The sequence below is a fragment of the Oncorhynchus gorbuscha genome, linkage group LG24 (genome assembly GCF_021184085.1).
Source record: "Oncorhynchus gorbuscha isolate QuinsamMale2020 ecotype Even-year linkage group LG24, OgorEven_v1.0, whole genome shotgun sequence".
NCBI lineage: Eukaryota > Metazoa > Chordata > Actinopteri > Salmoniformes > Salmonidae > Oncorhynchus > Oncorhynchus gorbuscha.
The window spans coordinates 2,364,103-2,386,274 of NC_060196.1; the positions used below are offsets into that span (position 1 = coordinate 2,364,103).

Here is a 22,172-nt window from a genome sequence, read left to right on the forward strand (position 1 = left end):
CACCAGACAGTCATTACCAGAGGAATATAACCACCATCAGACAGTCATTACCAGAGGAATATAACCACCATCAGACAGTCATTACCAGAGGAATATAACCACCATCAGACAGTCATTACCAGAGGAATATAACTACCACCAGACAGGCATTACCAGAGGAATATAACCACCACCAGACAGGCATTACTAGAGAATATAACAGTCGACCACCAGACAGTCATTACTAGAGGAATATAACTACCACCAGACAGTCATTACCAGAGGAATATAACCACCACCAGACAGTCATTACCAGAGGAATATAACCACCATCAGACAGTCATTACTAGAGGAATATAACTACCACCAGACAGGTCATTACCAGAGGAATATAACCACCACCAGACAGGCATTACTAGAGGAATATAACCACCATCAGACAGTCATTACTAGAGGAATATAACAGAGGAATATAACCACCACCAGACAGTCATTACCAGAGGAATATAACCACCACCAGACAGTCATTACCAGAGGGATATAACTACCATCAGACAGTCATTACTAGAGGAATATAACCACCACCAGACAGTCATTACCAGAGGAATATAACCACCACCAGACAGTCATTACTAGAGGAATATAACCACCACATCAGACAGTCATTACCACAGACAGTCATTCCCAGAGGAATATAACTACCATCAGACAGTCATTACTAGAGTCATTACCAGAATATAACTACCACCAGACAGTCATTACCAGAGAGAATATAACTACCACCAGACAGTCATTACCAGAGGAATATAACCACCATCAGACAGTCATTACTAGAGGAATATAACTCACCACCAGACAGTCATTACCAGAGGAATATAACAGAGGAATATAACCACCACCAGACAGTCATTACCAGAGGAATATAACCACCACCAGACAGTCATTACTAGAGGAATATAACTACCACCAGACAGTCATTACCAGAGGAATATAACTACCACCAGACAGTCATTACCAGAGGAATATAACTACCACCAGACAGTCATTACCAGAGGAATATAACCACCACCAGACAGTCATTACCAGAGGAATATAACCACCACCAGACAGTCATTACCAGAGGAATATAACTACCACCAGACAGTCATTACCAGGGATTACCAGAGGAATATAACCACCACCAGACAGTTATTACCAGAGGAATATAACCACCACCAGACAGTCATTACCAGAGGAATATAACCACCATCAGACGTCATTACTAGAGGAATATAACTACCACCAGACAGTCATTACCAGAGGAATATAACCACCACCAGACAGTCATTACCAGAGGAATATAACCACCACCAGACAGTCATTACCAGAGGAATATAACCACCACCAGACAGTCATTACCAGAGGAATATAACCACCATCAGACAGTCATTACCAGAGTGAATATAACCACCACCAGACAGTCATTACCAGAGGAATATAACTACCACCAGACAGTCATTACTAGAGGAATATAACTACCACCAGACAGTCATTACCAGAGGAATATAAACCACCATCAGACAGTCATTACCAGAGGAATATAACCACCACAGACAGTCATTACCAGAGGAATATAACCACCACCAGACAGTCATTACCAGAGGAATATAACCACCACCAGACAGTCATTACCAGAGGAATATAACCACCATCAGGCATTACCAGAGGAATATAACCACCACCAGACAGTCATTACTAGAGGAATATAACTACCACCAGACAGTCATTACTAGAGGAATATAACCACCACCAGACAGTCATTACCAGAGGAATATAACCCACCATTACCAGAGGAATATAGACAGGCATTACCAGAGGAATTAACCAGACAGGCATTAGGAATATAACCACCATCAGACAGTCATTACTAGAGGAATATAACCACCACCAGACAGTCATTACCAGAGGAATATAACCATTACCAGAGGAATATAACCACCAGACAGTCATTACTAGAGAATATAACTACCACCAGACAGTCATTACTAGAGGAATATAACCACCACCAGACAGTCATTACCAGAGGTTATATAACCACCACCAGACAGTCATTACCAGAGGAATATAACCACCACCAGACAGTCATTACCAGAGGAATATAACCACCACCAGACAGTCATTACCAGACCACCATCAGACAGTCATTACCAGAGGAATTACCAGACCAGCATCAGACAGTCATTACCAGAGGAATATAACCACCACCAGACAGTCATTACCAGAGGAATATAACTACCACCAGACAGTCATTACCAGAGGAATATAACCACCACCAGACAGTCATTACCAGAGGAATATAACCACCACCAGACAGTCATTACCAGAGGAATATAACCACCACCAGACAGTCATTACCAGAGGAATATAACTACCATCAGACAGTCATTACCAGAGGAATATAACCACCACCAGACAGTCATTACCAGAGGAATATAACCACCACCAGACAGTCATTACCAGAGAGAATATAACCACCACCAGACAGTTATATTACCAGAGGAATATAACTACCACCAGACAGTCATTACCAGAGGAATATAACCACCACCAGACAGTCATTACCAGAGGAATATAACCACCACCAGACAGTCATTACCAGAGGAAGTAACCACCACCAGACAGGCATTACTAGAGGAATATAACTACCAGACTTATTATTACCAGAGGAATATAACCACCAGACGATTCACCACCAGACAGTCATTACCAGAGGAATATAACCACCACCAGACAGGCATTACCAGAGGAATATAACCACCACAGACAGTCATTACTAGACAGTCATTACCAGAGGAATATAACCACCATCAGACAGTCATTACCAGAGGAATATAACCACCACCAGACAGTCATTACTAGAGTGAATATAACCACCACCAGACAGTCATTACCAGAGGAATATAACCACCATCAGACAGTCATTACCAGAGGAATATATTCCACCATCAGACAGTCATTACCAGAGGAATATAACCACCACCAGACAGCTCATTACTAGAGGAATATAACTACCACCAGACAGTCATTACCAGAGGAATATAACTACCATCAGACAGTCATTACCAGAGGAATATAACCACCATCAGACAGTCATTACCAGAGGAATATAACCACCATCAGACAGTCATTACCAGAGGAATATAACTACCACCAGACAGTCATTACCAGAGGAATATAACCACCACCAGACAGTCATTACCAGAGAATATAACCACCACCAGACAGTCATTACCAGAGGAATATAACCACCACCAGACAGTCATTACCAGAGGAATATAACCACCATCAGACAGTCATTACCAGAGGAATATAACCACCACCAGACAGTCATTACCAGAGGAATATAACCACCATCAGACAGTCATTACCAGAGGAATATAACCACCATCAGACAGTCATTACCAGAGGAATATAACCACCACCAGACAGTCATTACCAGAGGAATATAACCACCATCAGACAGTCATTACCAGAGGAATATAACATAACAGTCATTACCAGAGTCGTACTAGAATATAACCAGACAGTCATTACCAGAGGAATATAACCACCACCAGACAGTTCATTACCAGAGGAATATAACCACCACCAGACAGTCATTACCAGAGGAATATAACCACCACCAGACAGTCATTACCAGAGAGGAATATAACCACACCAGACAGTTATTACATATAACCACAGAGGAATATAACCACCACCAGACAGTCATTACAGTCATTACTAGAGGAATATAACTACCACCAGACAGTCATTACCAGAGGAATATAACCACCATCAGACAGTCATTACCAGAGGAATATAACCACCACCAGACAGTCATTACCAGAGGAATATAACCACCATCAGACAGTCATTACTAGAGGAATATAACCACCACCAGACAGTCATTACCAGAGGAATATAACCACCACCAGACAGTCATTACCAGAGGAATATAACCACCATCAGACAGTCATTACCAGAGGAATATAACCACCATCAGACAGTCATTACCAGAGGAATATAACCACCACCAGACAGTCATTACCAGAGGAATATAACCACCATCAGACAGTCATTACCAGAGGAATATAACCACCATCAGACAGTCATTACCAGAGGAATATAACCACCATCAGACAGTCATTACCAGAGGAATATAACCACCACCAGACAGTCATTACCAGAGGAATATAACCACCACCAGACAGTCATTACTAGAGGAATATAACCACCACCAGACAGTCATTACCAGAGGAATATAACCACCACCATCATTACCAGAGGAATTACCACCATCAGAATATAACCCACCACCAGACAGTATTACCAGAGGAATATAACCACCACCAGACAGTCATTACTAGAGGAATATAACCACCATCAGACAGTCATTACCAGAGGAATATAACCACCATCAGACAGTCATTACCAGAGGAATATAACCACCACCAGACAGTCATTACCAGAGGAATATAACCACCATCAGACAGTCATTACCAGAGGAATATAACCACCATCAGACAGTCATTACCAGAGGAATATAACCACCACCAGACAGTCATTACCAGAGGAATATAACCACCACCAGACAGTCATTACCAGAGGAATATAACCACCACCAGACAGTCATTACTAGAGGAATATAACCACCACCAGACAGTCATTACCAGAGGAATATAACCACCACCAGACAGTCATTACCAGAGGAATATAACCACCACCAGACAGTCATTACTAGAATATAACAGAGGAATATAACCACCACCAGACAGTCATTACCAGAGGAATATAACCACCAGACAGTCATTACCAGAGGAATATAACCACCACCAGACAGTCATTACCAGAGGAATATAACCACCACCAGACAGTCATTACCAGAGGAATATAACCACCACCAGACAGTCATTACCAGAGGAATATAACCACCACCAGACAGTCATTACCAGAGGAATATAACCACCACCAGACAGTCATTACCAGAGGAATATAACCACCATCAGACAGTCATTACCAGAGGAATATAACCACCACCAGACAGTCATTACCAGAGGAATATAACCACCACCAGACAGTCATTACCAGAGGAATATAACCACCACCAGACAGTCATTACCAGAGGAATATAACCACCACCAGACAGTCATTACCAGAGGAATATAACCACCATCAGACAGTCATTACCAGAGGAATATAACCACCACCAGACAGTCATTACCAGAGGAATATAACTACCACCAGACAGTCATTACTAGGAGGAATATAACCACCACCAGACAGTCATTACCAGAGGAATATAACCACCACCAGACAGTCATTACCAGAGGAATATAACCACCACCAGACAGTCATTACCAGAGGAATATAACCACCACCAGACAGTCATTACCAGAGGAATATAACCACCACCAGACAGTCATTACCAGAGGAATATAACCACCACCAGACAGTCATTACCAGAGGAATATAACCACCATCAGACAGTCATTACCAGAGGAATATAACCACCATCAGACAGTCATTACCAGAGGAATATAACCACCACCAGACAGTCATTACCAGAGGAATATAACCACCATCAGACAGTCATTACCAGAGGAATATAACCACCACCAGACAGTCATTACCAGAGGAATATAACCACCACCAGACAGTCATTACCAGAGTGAATATAACCACCACCAGACAGTCATTACCAGAGGAATATAACCACCATCAGACAGTCATTACCAGAGGAATATAACCACCACCAGACAGTCATTACCAGAGGAATATAACCACCACCAGACAGTCATTACCAGAGGAATATAACCACCATCAGACAGTTATTACCAGAGGAATATAACCACCATCAGACAGTCATTACCAGAGGAATATAACCACCATCAGACAGGCATTACCAGAGGAATATAACCACCACCAGACAGTCATTACCAGAGGAATATAACCACCATCAGACAGTCATTACCAGAGGAATATAACCACCACCAGACAGTCATTACCAGAGTCTTCTGAATATAACCACCACCAGACAGTCATTACCAGAGGAATATAACCACCATCAGACAGTCATTACCAGAGGAATATAACCACCACCAGACAGTCATTACCAGAGGAATATAACCACCACCAGACAGTCATTACTAGAGGAATATAACCACCATCAGACAGTCATTACCAGAGGAATATAACCACCATCAGACAGTCATTACAGTTATTACCAGAGGAATATAACCACCATCAGACAGTCATTACCAGAGGAATATAACCACCACCAGACAGTCATTACCAGAGGAATATAACCACCACCAGACAGTCATTACTAGAGGAATATAACCACCACCAGACAGTCATTACCAGAGGAATATAACCACCACCAGTCATTACCAGAGGAATATAACTACCACCAGACAGTCATTACCAGAGGAATATAACCACCATCAGACAGTCATTACCAGAGGAATATAACCACCACCAGACAGTCATTACCAGAGGAATATAACACCACCAGACAGTCATTACCAGAGGAATATAACCACCATCAGACAGTCATTACCAGAGGAATATAACCACCACCAGACAGTCATTACCAGAGGAATATAACCACCATCAGACAGTCATTACCAGAGAATATAAACCAGACTGCACCAGAGGAATATAACAGACAGACAGTCATTACCAGAGGAATATAACTACCATAGACAGTCATAACCACCACCAGACAGTCATTACCAGAGGAATATAACCACCACCAGACAGTCATTACCAGAGGAATATAACCACCACCAGACAGTCATTACCAGAGGAATATAACCACCACCAGACAGTCATTACCAGAGGAATATAACCACCATCAGACAGTCATTACCAGAGGAATATAACCACCACCAGACAGTCATTACCAGAGGAATATAACCACCACCAGACAGTCATTACCAGAGGAATATAACCACCACCAGACAGTCATTACCAGAGGAATATAACCACCACCAGACAGTCATTACCAGAGGAATATAACCACCACCAGACAGTCATTACCAGAGGAATATAACCACCACCAGACAGTCATTACCAGAGGAATATAACTACCACCAGACAGTCATTACCAGAGGAATAACCACCATAACCAGAGGAATACCACCAGACAGTCATTACCAGAGGAATATAACCACCATCAGACAGTCATTACTAGAGGAATATAACTACCACCAGACAGTCATTACCAGAGGAATATAACCACCATCAGACAGTCATTACCAGAGGAGGAATCATTACCAGAGGAATATAACCACCTTATCAGACAGTCATTACCAGAGGAATATAACCACCACCAGACAGTCATTACCAGAGGAATATAACCACCATCAGACAGTCATTACCAGAGGAATATAACCACCACCAGACAGTCATTACCAGAGGAATATAACCACCACCAGACAGTCATTACCAGAGGAATATAACCACCACCAGACAGTCATTACCAGAGGAATATAACCACCACCAGACAGTCATTACCAGAGGAATATAACCACCATCAGACAGTCATTACCAGAGGAATATAACCACCACCAGACAGTCATTACCAGAGGAATATAACTACCACCAGACAGTCATTACCAGAGGAATATAACTACCACCAGACCATTACTAGAGGAATATAACCACCACCATACAGTCATTACCAGAGGAATATAACCACCACCAGACAGTCATTACCAGAGGAATATAACCACCACCAGACAGTCATTACCAGAGGAATATAACCACCATCAGACAGTCATTACTAGAGGAATATAACCACCATCAGACAGTTATTACCAGAGGAATATAACTACCATCAGACAGTCATTACCAGAGAATATAACCACCACCAGACAGTCATTACCAGAGGAATATAACCACCATCAGACAGTCATTACCAGAGGAATATAACCACCACCAGACAGTCATTACCAGAGGAATATAACCACCACCAGACAGTCATTACCAGAGGAATATAACCACCATCAGACAGTCATTACCAGAGACGAATATAACCACCACCAGACAGTCATTACCAGAGGAATATAACCACCACCAGACAGTCATTACCAGAGGAATATAACCACCACCAGACAGTCATTACCAGAGGAATATAACCACCACCAGACAGTCATTACCAGAGAATATCAAACCACCACCAGACAGTCATTACCAGAGGAATATAACCACCATCAGACTAATGATCATTACCAGAGGAATATAACCACCACCAGACAGTCATTACCAGAGGAATATAACTACCACCAGACAGTCATTACCAGAGGAATATAACCACCATCAGACAGTCATTACCCAGAGGAATATAACTACCACCAGACAGTCATTACCAGAGGAATATAACCACCATCAGACAGTCATTACCAGAGGAATATAACCACCACCAGACAGTCATTACCAGAGGAATATAACCACCACCAGACAGTCATTACCAGAGGAATATAACCACCACCAGACAGTCATTACCAGAGGAATATAACCACCACCAGACAGTCATTACCAGAGGAATATAACCACCACCAGACAGTCATTACCAGAGGAATATAACCACCACCAGACAGTCATTACCAGAGAATATAACCACCACCAGACAGTCATTACCAGAGGAATATAACCACCACCAGACAGTCATTACCAGAGGAATATAACCACCACTTATTACCAGAATATAACCACCACCAGACAGTCATTACCAGAGGAATATAACCACCACCAGACAGTCATTACCAGAGGAATATAACCACCACCAGACAGTCATTACCAGAGGAATATAACTACCACCAGACAGTCATTACCAGAGGAATATAACCACCATCCAGACAGTCATTACTAGAGGAATATAACCACCACCAGACAGTCATTACCAGAGGAATATAACCACCACCAGACAGTCATTACCAGAGGAATATAACCACCATCAGACAGTCATTACCAGACCAGAGGAATATAACTACCACCAGACAGTCATTACCAGAGGAATATAACCACCACCAGACAGTCATTACCAGAGGAATATAACCACCAGACAGTCATTACCAGAGGAATATAACCACCACCAGACAGTCATTACCAGAGGAATATAACCACCACCAGACAGTCATTACCAGAGGAATATAACCACCACCAGACAGTCATTACCAGAGGAATATAACCACCACCAGACAGTTATTACCAGAGGAATATAACCACCATCAGACAGTCATTACCAGAGGAATATAACCACCACCAGACAGTCATTACCAGAGGAATATAACCACCATCAGACAGTCATTACCAGAGGAATATAACTACCACCAGACAGTCATTACCAGAGGAATATAACCACCACCAGACAGTCATTACCAGAGGAATATAACCACCATCAGACAGTCATTACCAGAGGAATATAACCACCACCAGACAGTCATTACCAGAGGAATATAACCACCACCAGACAGTTATTACCAGAGGAATATAACCACCACCAGACAGTCATTACCAGAGGAATATAACCACCACCAGACAGTCATTACCAGAGAATATAACCACCATCAGACAGTCATTACCAGAGGAATATAACCACCACCAGACAGTTATTACCAGAGGAATATAACCACCACCAGACAGTCATTACCAGAGGAATATAACCACCACCAGACAGTCATTACCAGAATATAACCACCATCCAGACAGTCATTACCAGATCAGACAGTTATTACCAGAGGAATATAACTACCACCAGACAGTCATTACCAGAGGAATATAACCACAGACAGTCATTACCAGAGGAATATAACCACCACCAGACAGTCATTACCAGAGGAATATAACTAACCACCAGACAGTCATTACCAGATATAACACCATCAGACAGTCATTACCAGAGGAATATAACTACCACCAGACAGTCATTACCAGAGGAATATAACCACCATCCAGACAGTCATTACCAGAGGAATATAACCACCACCAGACAGTCATTACCAGAGGAATATAACTACCACCAGACAGTCATTACCAGAGGAATATAACCACCACCAGACAGTCATTACCAGAGGAATATAACCACCACCAGACAGTCATTACCAGAGGAATATAACTACCACCAGACAGTCATTACCAGAGGAATATAACCACCACCAGACAGTCATTACAGAGAATATAACCACCATCAGACAGTCATTACCAGAGGAATATAACCACCATCAGACAGATTACCAGAGGAATATAACCACCACCAGACAGTCATTACCAGAGGAATATAACCACCACCAGACAGTCATTACCAGAGGAATATAACCACCATCAGACAGTCATTACCAGAGGAATATAACCACCACCAGACAGTCATTACCAGAGGAATATAACCACCACCAGACAGTCATTACCAGAGGAATATAACCACCACCAGACAGTCATTACCAGAGGAATATAACTACCATCAGACAGTCATTACCAGAATATAACCACCACCAGACAGTCATTACCAGAGGAATATAACCACCACCAGACAGTCATTACCAGAGGAATATAACCACCACCAGACAGTCATTACCAGAGGAATATAACCACCACCAGACAGTCATTACCAGAGGAATATAACCACCACCAGACAGTCATTACAAGAGGAATATAACCAGAGGAATATAACTACCACCAGACAGTCATTACCAGAGGAATATAACCACCATCAGACAGTCATTACCAGAGGAATATAACCACCACCAGACAGTCATTACCAGAGGAATATAACCACCACCAGACAGTCATTACCAGAGGAATATAACCACCACCAGACAGTCATTACCAGAGGAATATACCAACTACCAGAGGAATATAACCACCACCAGACAGTCATTACCAGAGGAATATAACCACCATCAGACAGTCATTACCAGAGGAATATAACCACCACCAGACAGTCATTACCAGAGGAATATAACCCACCACCATCAGACAGTCATTACCAGAGGAATATAACCACCACCAGACAGTCATTACCAGAGGAATATAACTACCACCAGACAGTCATTACCAGAGGAATATAACCACCATCAGACAGTCATTACCAGAGGAATATAACTACCACCAGACAGTCATTACCAGACCACCATCAGACAGTCATTACCAGAGGAATATAACCACCATCAGACAGTCATTACCAGAGGAATATAACCACCACCAGACAGTCATTACCAGAGGAATATAACCACCACCAGACAGTCATTACCAGAGGAATATAACCACCATCAGACAGTCATTACCAGAGGAATATAACCACCACCAGACAGTCATTACCAGAGGAATATAACCACCATCAGACAGTCATTACCAGAGGAATATAACCACCACCAGACAGTCATTACCAGAGGAATATAACCACCATCAGACAGTCATTACTAGAGGAATATAACTACCACCAGACAGTCATTACCAGAGTGAATATAACCACCACCAGACAGTCATTACCAGAGGAATATAACCACCACCAGACAGTCATTAAGAGGAATATAACCACCATCAGACAGTCATTACCAGAGGAATATAACCACCACCAGACAGTCATTACCAGAGGAATATAACCACCACCAGACAGTCATTACCAGAGGAATATACCATCAGACCACCACCACCAGACATTACTAGTCACCATCAGACAGTACCAGAGGAATATAACCACCACCAGACAGTCATTACCAGAGGAATATAACCACCCAGAGGAATATAACCACCATCAGACAGTCATTACCAGAGGAATATAACCACCATCAGACAGTCATTACCAGAGGAATATAACCACCACCAGACAGTCATTACCAGAGGAATATAACCACCACCAGACAGTCATTACCAGAGGAATATAACCACCACCAGACAGTCATTACAGAGGAATCATCATACCAGAGGAATTTAACCACCATCAGACAGTCATTACCAGAGGAATATAACTACCACCAGACAGTCATTACCAGAGGAATATAACCACCATCAGACAGTCATTACCAGAGGAATATAACCACCACCAGACAGTCATTACCAGAGGAATATAACCACCACCAGACAGTCATTACCAGAGGAATATAACCACCATCAGACAGTCATTACCAGAGGAATATAACCACCATCAGACAGTCATTACCAGAGGAATATAACCACCATCAGACAGTCATTACCAGAGGAATATAACCACCACCAGACAGTCATTACCAGAGGAATATAACCACCACCAGACAGTTATTACCAGAGGAATATAACTACCACCAGACAGTCATTACCAGAGGAATATAACCACCACCAGACAGTCATTACCAGAGGAATATAACCACCATCAGTTTTGTCTTATATCATCTTGTCATTTTGCTTTTCCTTCTGTTCGTTTCCCCCTGCTGGTCTTATTAGGTTCGTTCCCTTTTTCTATCCCTCTCTCTCCCCCTCCCTCTCTCTCCTCTCTCTATCGTTCCGTTCCTGCTCCCAGCTGTTCCTATTCCCCTAATCATCATTTAGTCTTCCCACACCTGTTCCCGATCCTTTCCCCTGATTAGAGTCCCTATTTATTCCTTTGTGTTCCGTTCCTGTCCCGTCGGTTCCTTGTTTTGTATTCACCATGCTGTGATTGCGTTGATGTCCTGTCGTGTTTTTGCTGCCCTTGTCCTGTCCTGTCGTGTTTTTGCCTTCATCAGATGCTGCGTGTGAGCAGGTGTCTCTGTCTACTACGGCCTGCGCCTACCCGAAGCGACCTGCAGTCTGTGGCCGCTTCTCCAGTTATTCCCCTCTACAGACTAGAGGATTTCTGTTATTCCCTGTTTGGACTTAAATAAACTCTGTTTCTGTTAAGTCGCTTTTGGGTCCTCTTTCACCTGCATGACAGAAGGAACCGACCAAGTAATGGACCCAGCGACTTCAGACGCTCGTTACACTGCCGTCGAGATCCAAGGAGCCATGCTCGGCAGACACGAGCAGGAATTGTCTGCTGCTCGCCATGCCGTGGAGAACCTGGCCGCTCAGGTTTCCGACCTCTCTGGACAGTTCCAGAGTCTCGTCTCGTGCCACCTGTTACTTCCTGGCCTGCCGAGCCTCCAGAACCTAGGGTTAATAACCCACCTTGCTACTCCGGGCAGCCCACTGAGTGCCGCTCCTTTCTCACGCAGTGTGAGATTGTGTTCTCTCTCCAACCCAACACATACTCTAGAGAGAGAGCTCGGGTTGCTTACGTCATTTCACTCCTTACTGGCCGGGCTCGAGAATGGGGCACAGCTATCTGGGAGGCAAGGGCTGATTGCTCTAACAAGTTCCAGAACTTTAAAGAGGAGATGATTCGGGTTTTTGACCGTTCAGTTTTTGGTAGGGAGGCCTAGGGCCGGCTTTGAGACTGAGCCCATGCAGCTGGGAGGGATTCGCATCTCGACTAAGGAGAGGGAACGGAGGATCACCAACCGCCTGTGCCTCTATTGCGGAGTTGCTGGACATTTGTTAATTCATGTCCAGTAAGAGGCCAGAGCCCATCAGTAAGCGGAGGGCTACTGGTGAGCGCTACTACTCTGGTCTCTTCATCTAGATCTTGTACTACTATGTCGGTCCATCTACGCTGGACCGGTTCGGGTGCTACATGCAGTGCCTTGATTGACTCTGGGGCTGAGGGTTGTTTCATGGACGAAGCATGGGTTCGGAAACATAACATTCCTTTCAGACCGTTAGACAAGCCTACGCCCATGTTTGCCTTAGATGGTAGTCATCTTCCCAGTATCAGATTTGAGACACTACCTTTAACCCTCACAGTATCTGGTAACCACAGTGAGACTATTTCTTTTTTGATTTTCCGTTCACCGTTTACACCTGTTGTTTTGGGTCATCCCTGGCTAGTATGTCATAATCCTTCTATTAATTGGTCTAGTAATTCTATCCTATCCTGGAACGTTTCTTGTCATGTGAAGTGTTTAATGTCTGCCATCCCTCCCGTTTCTTCTGTCCCTACTTCCCAGGAGGAACCTGGCGATTTGACAGGAGTGCCGGAGGAATATCATGATCTGCGCACGGTCTTCAGTCGGTCCCGAGCCAACTCCCTTCCTCCTCACCGGTCGTATGATTGTAGTATTGATCTCCTTCCGGGGACCACTCCTCCTCGAGGTAGACTATACTCTCTGTCGGCTCCCGAACGTAAGGCTCTCGAGGATTATTTGTCTGTGTCTCTTGACGCCGGTACCATAGTGCCTTCTTCTTCTCCGGCCGGGGCGGGGTTCTTTTTGTTAAGAAGAAGGACGGTACTCTGCGCCCCTGCGTGGATTATCGAGGCTGAATGACATAACGGTTAAGAATCGTTATCCGCTTCCCCTTATGTCATCAGCCTTCGAGATTCTGCAGGGAGCCAGGTGCTTTACTAAGTTGGACCTTCGTAACGCTTACCATCTCGTGCGCATCAGAGAGGGGGACGAGTGGAAAACGGCGTTTAACACTCCGTTAGGGCATTTTGAGTACCGGGTTCTGCCGTTCGGTCTCGCCAATGCGCCAGCTGTTTTTCAGGCATTAGTTAATGATGTTCTGAGAGACATGCTGAACATTTTTGTTTTTGTCTATCTTGACGATATCCTGATTTTTCTCCGTCACTCGAGATTCATGTTCAGCACGTTCGACGTGTTCTACAGCGCCTTTTAGAGAATTGTCTACGTAAAGGCTGAGAAGTGCTCTTTTCATGTCTCCTCCGTTACTTTTCTCGGTTCCGTTATTTCCGCTGAAGGCATTCAGATGGATTCCGCTAAGGTCCAAGCTGTCAGTGATTGGCCCGTTCCAAGGTCACGTGTCGAGTTGCAGCGCTTTTTAGGTTTCGCTAATTTCTATCGGCGTTTCATTCGTAATTTCGGTCAAGTTGCTGCCCCTCTCACAGCTCTTACTTCTGTCAAGACGTGTTTTAAGTGGTCGGTTCCGCCCAGGGAGCTTTTGATCTTCTAAAAGAACGTTTTACGTCCGCTCCTATCCTCGTTACTCCTGACGTCACTAGACAATTCATTGTCGAGGTTGGCCTTCAGAGGTAGGCGTGGGAGCCATTCTATCCCAGCGCTTCCAGTCTGACGATAAGGTTCATCCTTGCGCTTATTTTTCTCATCGCCTGTCGCCATCTGAGCGCAACTATGATGTGGGTAACCGTGAACTGCTCGCCATCCGCTTAGCCCTAGGCGAATGGCGACAGTGGTTGGAGGGGCGACCGTTCCTTTTGTCGTTTGGACAGACCATAAGAACCTTGAGTACATCCGTTCTGCCAAACGACTTAATGCCCGTCAAGCTCGTTGGGCGTTGTTTTTCGCTCGTTTCGAGTTTGTGATTTCTTACCGTCCGGGTAGCAAGAACACCAAGCCTGATGCCTTATCCCGTCTGTTTAGTTCTTCTGTGGCTTCTACTGATCTCGAGGGGATTCTTCCTTATGGGCGTGTTGTCGGGTTGACAGTCTGGGGAATTGAAAGACAGGTTAAGCAAGCACTCACGCACACTGCGTCGCCGCGCGCTTGTCCTAGTAACCTCCTTTTCGTTCCTGTTTCCACTCGTCTGGCTGTTCTTCAGTGGGCTCACTCTGCCAAGTTAGCTGGTCATCCCGGTGTTCGAGGCACTCTTGCGTCTATTCGCCAGCGCTTTTGGTGGCCGACTCAGGAGCGTGACACGCGCCGTTTCGTGGCTGCGTGTTCAGACTGCGCGCAGAAGAAGTCTGGTAATTTTTTTCTGCTTCTGCTCCTGGTCTTGCTGGGTCTCAGTCTGTTCCCTGCCATCGCATCTCTCCTGTTCTTGTTCCTGCCCTTGCTGTGTCTCAGTCTGTCCCTAGTTCTCATTTTTTTTTTAGAGTAGTACCCTAGTTTCCCTTTTTATCGTTTTTCGTTACGGTCCTGAGGAGAGGAGTTGGGTTCTTTCTCGGGACGTGCTGGACCGTTTGATCTATGATTTCCTCCGTTGCCGCCAGTGTTCCTCCTCGAGAGCGCCAGGAGGCGCTCGGTGAGTGGGGGGTACTGTCATGTTTTGTCTTATATCATCTTGTCATTTTGCTTTTCCTTCTGTTCGTTTCCCCTGCTGGTCTTATTAGGTTCGTTCCCTTTTTCTATCCCTCTCTCTCCCCCTCTCTCTCTCCTCTCTCTTCTCTCTATCGTTCCGTTCCTGCTCCCAGCTGTTCCTATTCCCTAATCATCATTTAGTCTTCCCACACCTGTTCCCGATCCTTTCCCTGATTAGTATTTATTCCTTTGTGTTCCGTTCCTGTCCCGTCGGTTCCTTGTTTAGTATTCACCATGCTGTGATTGCGTTTCGCCCTGTCCTGTCGTGTTTTTGCTGTGATTGTGTATCGCCCTGTCCTGTCGTGTTTTTGCCTTCATCAGATGCTGCGTGTGAGCAGGTGTCTCTGTCTACTACGGCCTGCGCCTACCCGGGCGACCTGCAGTCTGTGGCCGCTTCTCCAGTTATTCCCCTCTACAGACTAGAGGATTTCTGTTATTCCCTGTTTGGACTTAAATAAACTCTGTTTCTGTTAAGTCGCTTTGGGTCCTCTTTCACCTGCATGACAAGAGAGGAATATAACCACCACCAGACAGTCATTACCAGAGGAATATAACCACCACCAGACAGTCATTACCAGAGGAATATAACTACCACCAGACAGTCATTACCAGAGGAATATAACCACCACCAGACAGTCATTACCAGAGGAATATAACCACCACCAGACAGTCAGACAGTCATTACCAGAGGAATATAACCACCACCAGACAGTCATTACCAGAGGAATATAACCACCACCAGACAGTCATTACCAGAGGAATATAACCACCACCAGACAGTCATTACCAGAGGAATATAACCACCACCAGACAGTCATTACCAGAGGAATATAACCACCACCAGACAGTCATTACCAGAGGAATATAACCACCACCAGACAGTCATTACCAGAGGAATATAACCACCACCAGACAGTCATTACCAGAGGAATATAACTACCACCAGACAGTCATTACCAGAGGAATATAACCACCACCAGACAGTCATTACCAGAGGAATATAACCACCACCAGACAGTCATTACCAGAGGAATATAACCACCACCAGACAGTCATTACCAGAGGAATATAACCACCACCAGACAGTCATTACCAGAGGAATATAACCACCACCAGACAGTCATTACCAGAGGAATATAACCACCACCAGACAGTCATTACCAGAGGAATATAACCACCACCAGACAGTCATTACCAGAGGACAGTCATTACCAGAGGAATATAACCACCACCAGACAGTCATTACCAGAGGAATATAACTACCACCAGACAGTCATTACCAGAGGAATATAACCACCAGACAGTCATTACCAGAGGAATATAACCACCACCAGACAGTCATTACCAGAGGAATATAACCACCACCAGACAGTCATTACCAGAGGAATATAACCACCACCAGACAGGCATTACCAGAGGAATCATTACCAGAGGAATATAACCACCACCAGACAGTCATTACCAGAGGAATATAACCACCACCAGACAGTCATTACCAGAGGAATATAACCACCACCAGACAGTCATTACCAGAGGAATATAACCACCACCAGACAGTCATTACCAGAGGGAAACAAAGACCAAAGAGATCAATCCATCAGCTCCCATTTCAGCCATGAATCAATTCAGAGAGAGGAGACCAGAAGAAGAGATTATTTTGCATTGCTCCCCCCTCTCTTTTACACCTCTGCTACTCTCTGTTGTTATCAACTATGCAGAGTCACTAATAACTCTACCTACATGTATATATATATATGTATATATGTATATATGTGTATGTATATATGTATATATATATATATATATATATAGTCTCGCTATTGTTATTTTACTGCTGCTCTTTAGTTACTTGTTACTATTATTTATTTTTCTTATTCCATCTGCACTGTTGGTTATGGGCTCATAAGTAAGCATTTCCCTCTAAGGTCTACACCTGCACATGTGACCAATACAATTTGATGTGTTTCCCTGGCTTCGTCCCAAATGTCCCCTTGTCACCCCATTCCATTTACAGTGCACTGCTTTCGACCAGTGCCCATACGGCAGGCCCATAGTCCTTTGGACAAAGGTCGTACACAATATAGGGAATAGGGCACCATTTGAATTTTAGGGGGAATTAATCTGAGCTCCCCTCTGGGCTTTCAGAGTGGCTTCCTGTAAGAGAACCCTGGGTTGTGTCACGGAGAGCAGCCTATTCTATTATCTTGAAACATTGAATGTTCCCTATAGGCCCTGATCAAATTAGTGGGGATAGGGAATATAGGGAATATGGTAGCATTTCAGACACTGATTTTATGGTATGTGGGGAAGCTATGGCCAGTTACATTGAAGTAAATACTAGTTATAAATACTCAATAGACTACTGTCTCTCAGTCTTATGTTACTTTTTTACGTTTGATGACTTTTTGTCTCTGTCTTCATGTCAGTCTTTCCCCGACCATTCCTATCCTTGTATTATTGACTGTCTCCATCTTTCTTTTTTCTCTCCCTTTCTTTTTCTACCTCTGTCTGTCTCCCTCCCTCTCTCCATCCATTCCCTGTCTCCCTCCCTCTCTCCATCCATTCCCTGTCTCCCTCCCTCTCTCCCCATCCATTCCCTGTCTCCCTCCCTCCCTCTCTCCATCCATTCCCTGTCTCCCTCCCTCTCTCCATCCATTCCCTGTCTCCCTCCCTCTCTCCATCCATTCCCTGTCTCCCTCCCTCTCTCCATCCATTCCCTGTCTCCCTCCCTCTCTCCATCCATTCCCTGTCTCCCTCCCTCTCTCCATCCATTCCCTGTCTCCCTCCCTCTCTCCATCCATTCCCTGTCTCCCTCCCTCTCTCCATCCATTCCCTGTCTCCATTCCCTCCTCCCTCTCTCCGTCCATTCCCTGTCTCCCTCCCTCTCTCCATTTCCCTGTCTCCCTCCCTCTCTCCATCCATTCCCTGTCTCCCTCCCTCTCTCCGTCCATTCCCTGTCTCCCTCCCTCTCTCCGTCCATTCCCTGTCTCCCTCCCTCTCTCCGTCCATTCCCTGTCTCCCTCCCTCTCTCCGTCCATTCCCTGTCTCCCTCCCTCTCTCCATTCCCTGTCTCCCCCTCCCTCTCCCTGTCCCCTCCATTCCCTGTCTCCCTCCCTCTCTCCATCCATTCCCTGTCTCCCTGTCTCCCTCTCTCTCCATCCATTCCCTGTCTCCTCCCTCCCCGTCCATTCCCTCCATCCATTCCCTGTCTCCCTCCCTCTCTCCGTCCATTCCCTGTCTCCATCCCTCTCTCCATCCATTCCCTGTCTCCCTCCCTCTCTCCGTCCATTCCCTGTCTCCATCCCTCTCTCCATTCATTCCCTGTCTCCCTCCCTCTCTCCATCCGTTCCTTGTTTATCTTGGTCCATCTGCCATCTCCTGCTATCTCCCTCCCTCCCTCCCTCTAGGTGGGGTGAAGGTGACGTGTGAGTACACCACCCACCAGGAGGGGGTGCTGCAGGAGGAGCTGACCCTGGTCAGCCGGGGGAAGAAGGACCAACGTTTGCGGGTCAGACTACAGGCCCGGGTCATGGGTGAGTTACTCCTGTGTGCTTGGTCATGTGTGGACACAGTCTTGCACACAGAAACACACACAGTGACACACATACTGATCATCTGGGCAGTAACCCTGTGTTAATAGGGGAAATATCTGCAGTTAGTTACCACTTACTTATGGTATTTAGAGTAAGGCATACTGCTGAGTTAAATGCTATTATGCAACAGATGTACTATGTATGGCCTGTCAGTGTTAAAGGGTGGACAGCACCCTCTGGTGGACTAAGAGGTCTCTGCAACTTCCTCTACATCACACACTCACTATGATCCTTTACTCAGCAAAATAACAGTGACTCTTCCGCTCTCTTTCTCAATCTCCCTCCCTCTCTCTTTCTCTCTCGCCCTATCTCTTACCCACCAACCCAATCTACCCCACCCTCTCCCTCCTTCCTTCCCTCTCTTTTCCCTATCTCTCCCTCCATCCCCTTCTCCCTCTCTCTGTAGATCGTCACCATGGTACTCCTCTGCTGCTGGAGGGGGTGCGGTGTCTGGGGACGGAGAAAGAAAAAAGGAAATGAGCCGTCTGTCCCTTTATATCTTCCCCCTCCTGTTGAGACCAGCCATCGTCCGTCCCTTTATATCTTCCCCCTCCTGTTGAGACCAGCCATCGTCCGTCCCTTTATATCTTCCCCCTCATGTTGAGACCAGCCATCGTCCGTCCCTTTATATCTTCCCCCTCCTGTTGAGACCAGCCATCGTCCGTCCCTTTATATCTTCCCCCTCCTGTTGAGACCAGCCATCGTCCGTCCCTTTATATCTTCCCCCTCCTGTTGAGACCAGCCATCGTCCGTCCCTTTATATCTTCCCCCTCCTGTAGAGACCAGCCATCGTCCGTCCCTTTATATCTTCCCCCTCCTGTAGAGACCAGCCATCGTCCGTCCCTTTATATCTTCCCCCTCCTGTAGAGACCAGCCATCATCCGTCCCTTTATATCTTCCCCTCCTGTAGAGACCAGCCATCGTCCGTCCCTTTATATCTTCCCCCTCCTGTAGAGACCAGCCATCGTCCGTCCCTTTATATCTTCCCCCTCCTGTAGAGACCAGCCATCGTCCGTCCCTTTATATCTTCCCCCTCCTGTAGAGACCAGCTGTCGTAGTGGAACAAAACCAGCACTTACCTGCACTTAGCCACACACATGCATGCACCCGTAGTGGCACACACACACCTGAGGAGGCTGATGGGAGGTGCTATAGGGACGGCTTAGTGTATAGACTGGAATGGAACATGTGGAACAGTATCAAACATATAGACACCACGTTTGACTCCGTTCCATGAATTCCATTCCAGCCATTACAATGAGCCCATCCTCCTATAGCTCCTCCCACCAGCCTCCTCTGACACACAAACACACACAAACATTTTTTTTGTGATTAGCCCTGTAATGAAGACCAAGGTGTCCATGATCACTTATAGTTCCTCAAATGTAAAATGACACATTCCTCAGTGAGGGAGCCAATGTGTTTCAACATCCACTGTAGGTCCATTATATAACCAGGCACTGCAGCTCCTTTGTTTCTCGTCCCTTCTGTCGTTCTGCAACAAGAGCCAAGCGTCAACCAGCCTTAAACGATCAGAAAGAATATTTACATTTTAATTATGCACGTCAATATAACCTGTCATTGTATTATGATTTACACTGAGTGGACAAAACAGTAAGAACACCTTCCTAATATTGAGATGCACCCCCCATTCACCCTCTGAATGTCACACATACACAATCCATGTCTCAATTCTCTCAAGGCTTAAAAACCCCTCTTTAGCCTGTCTACTCCCCTTCATGTACACCGATTTGAAGTGTATTTAACAGGTGACATCAATAAGGGATCATAGATTTCACTTGGATTCACCTGGTCAGGCTGTCATGGAAAGAGAAGGTGTTCTTAATGTTTTGTCCACTCGTTGTACAGTATGTGTTCTGTGTGAGCGCCACCTTTCACCAACTATGTAAGAGTATGCCTTTTAGTCTCTGTATTGTACTAGATTCTCCTCTATCTCTGTCAGTAAATAAAATATCATGTCAACCGTTAACCTGTAGATGTACACTATTGTTTTTCAGTGTTCTGCAATTCATTGTGTCCTACAGGATCCATATCATTTTCTTTGACTCATGATAAGGTATATTATATATATATATATATACATACATTGTGGTTGTTGAAGACTAGCGGTGGTGTATAGACGACTGCCACCAGATAATGTAATGGAGTTGGTGTCGGAGAGGGCAGAAACACTGGCATCGAGCCAGCACAGAACTGGTCCACTGGCTCCATTCCCAGACTCTTTGCCTTCATAAAACAACGAGACAGTCGAGCTGAGAGGTGAAGAAGGGTAGAAAACACAAACCACACTTCATAGAAGAAGCTCCTCTAACTGCTTTTTATTTCTTATTTTATCTTACCGGAGTCAATAGGTTTTGCATTCTACTTCCTAACATATTTTAGTCCAAGATACAAGTATCTGAAATATATATCCAAAGCTACCTCCCACAAACCCTGACCCTGCCCTTTGGTTTCCTTATATGGAGATCATGGGTAGGTCTACAGTATGATCAGATATCAGCCTCCACAC

The 22,172-nt window shown here is 45.0% G+C and overlaps 1 protein-coding gene across 2 annotated transcripts in view; it reads left to right on the forward strand.

Annotated features, from left to right (window-relative positions):
* Positions 1-21,632, forward strand: part of si:ch211-151p13.8 (uncharacterized protein LOC562078 homolog) — a 45,386-nt gene extending 23,754 nt beyond the window's left edge. For both annotated transcript variants that reach the window (XM_046327260.1, XM_046327259.1), the window contains 2 exons: positions 19,457-19,582; positions 20,049-21,632. In XM_046327260.1, the coding sequence (XP_046183216.1) occupies positions 19,457-19,582; positions 20,049-20,122 (200 nt within the window). In that variant the 3' untranslated portion in view covers positions 20,123-21,632. The remainder of the gene's footprint in view (positions 1-19,456; positions 19,583-20,048) is intronic.
* The last annotated feature ends 540 nt before the right edge of the window (positions 21,633-22,172 follow it).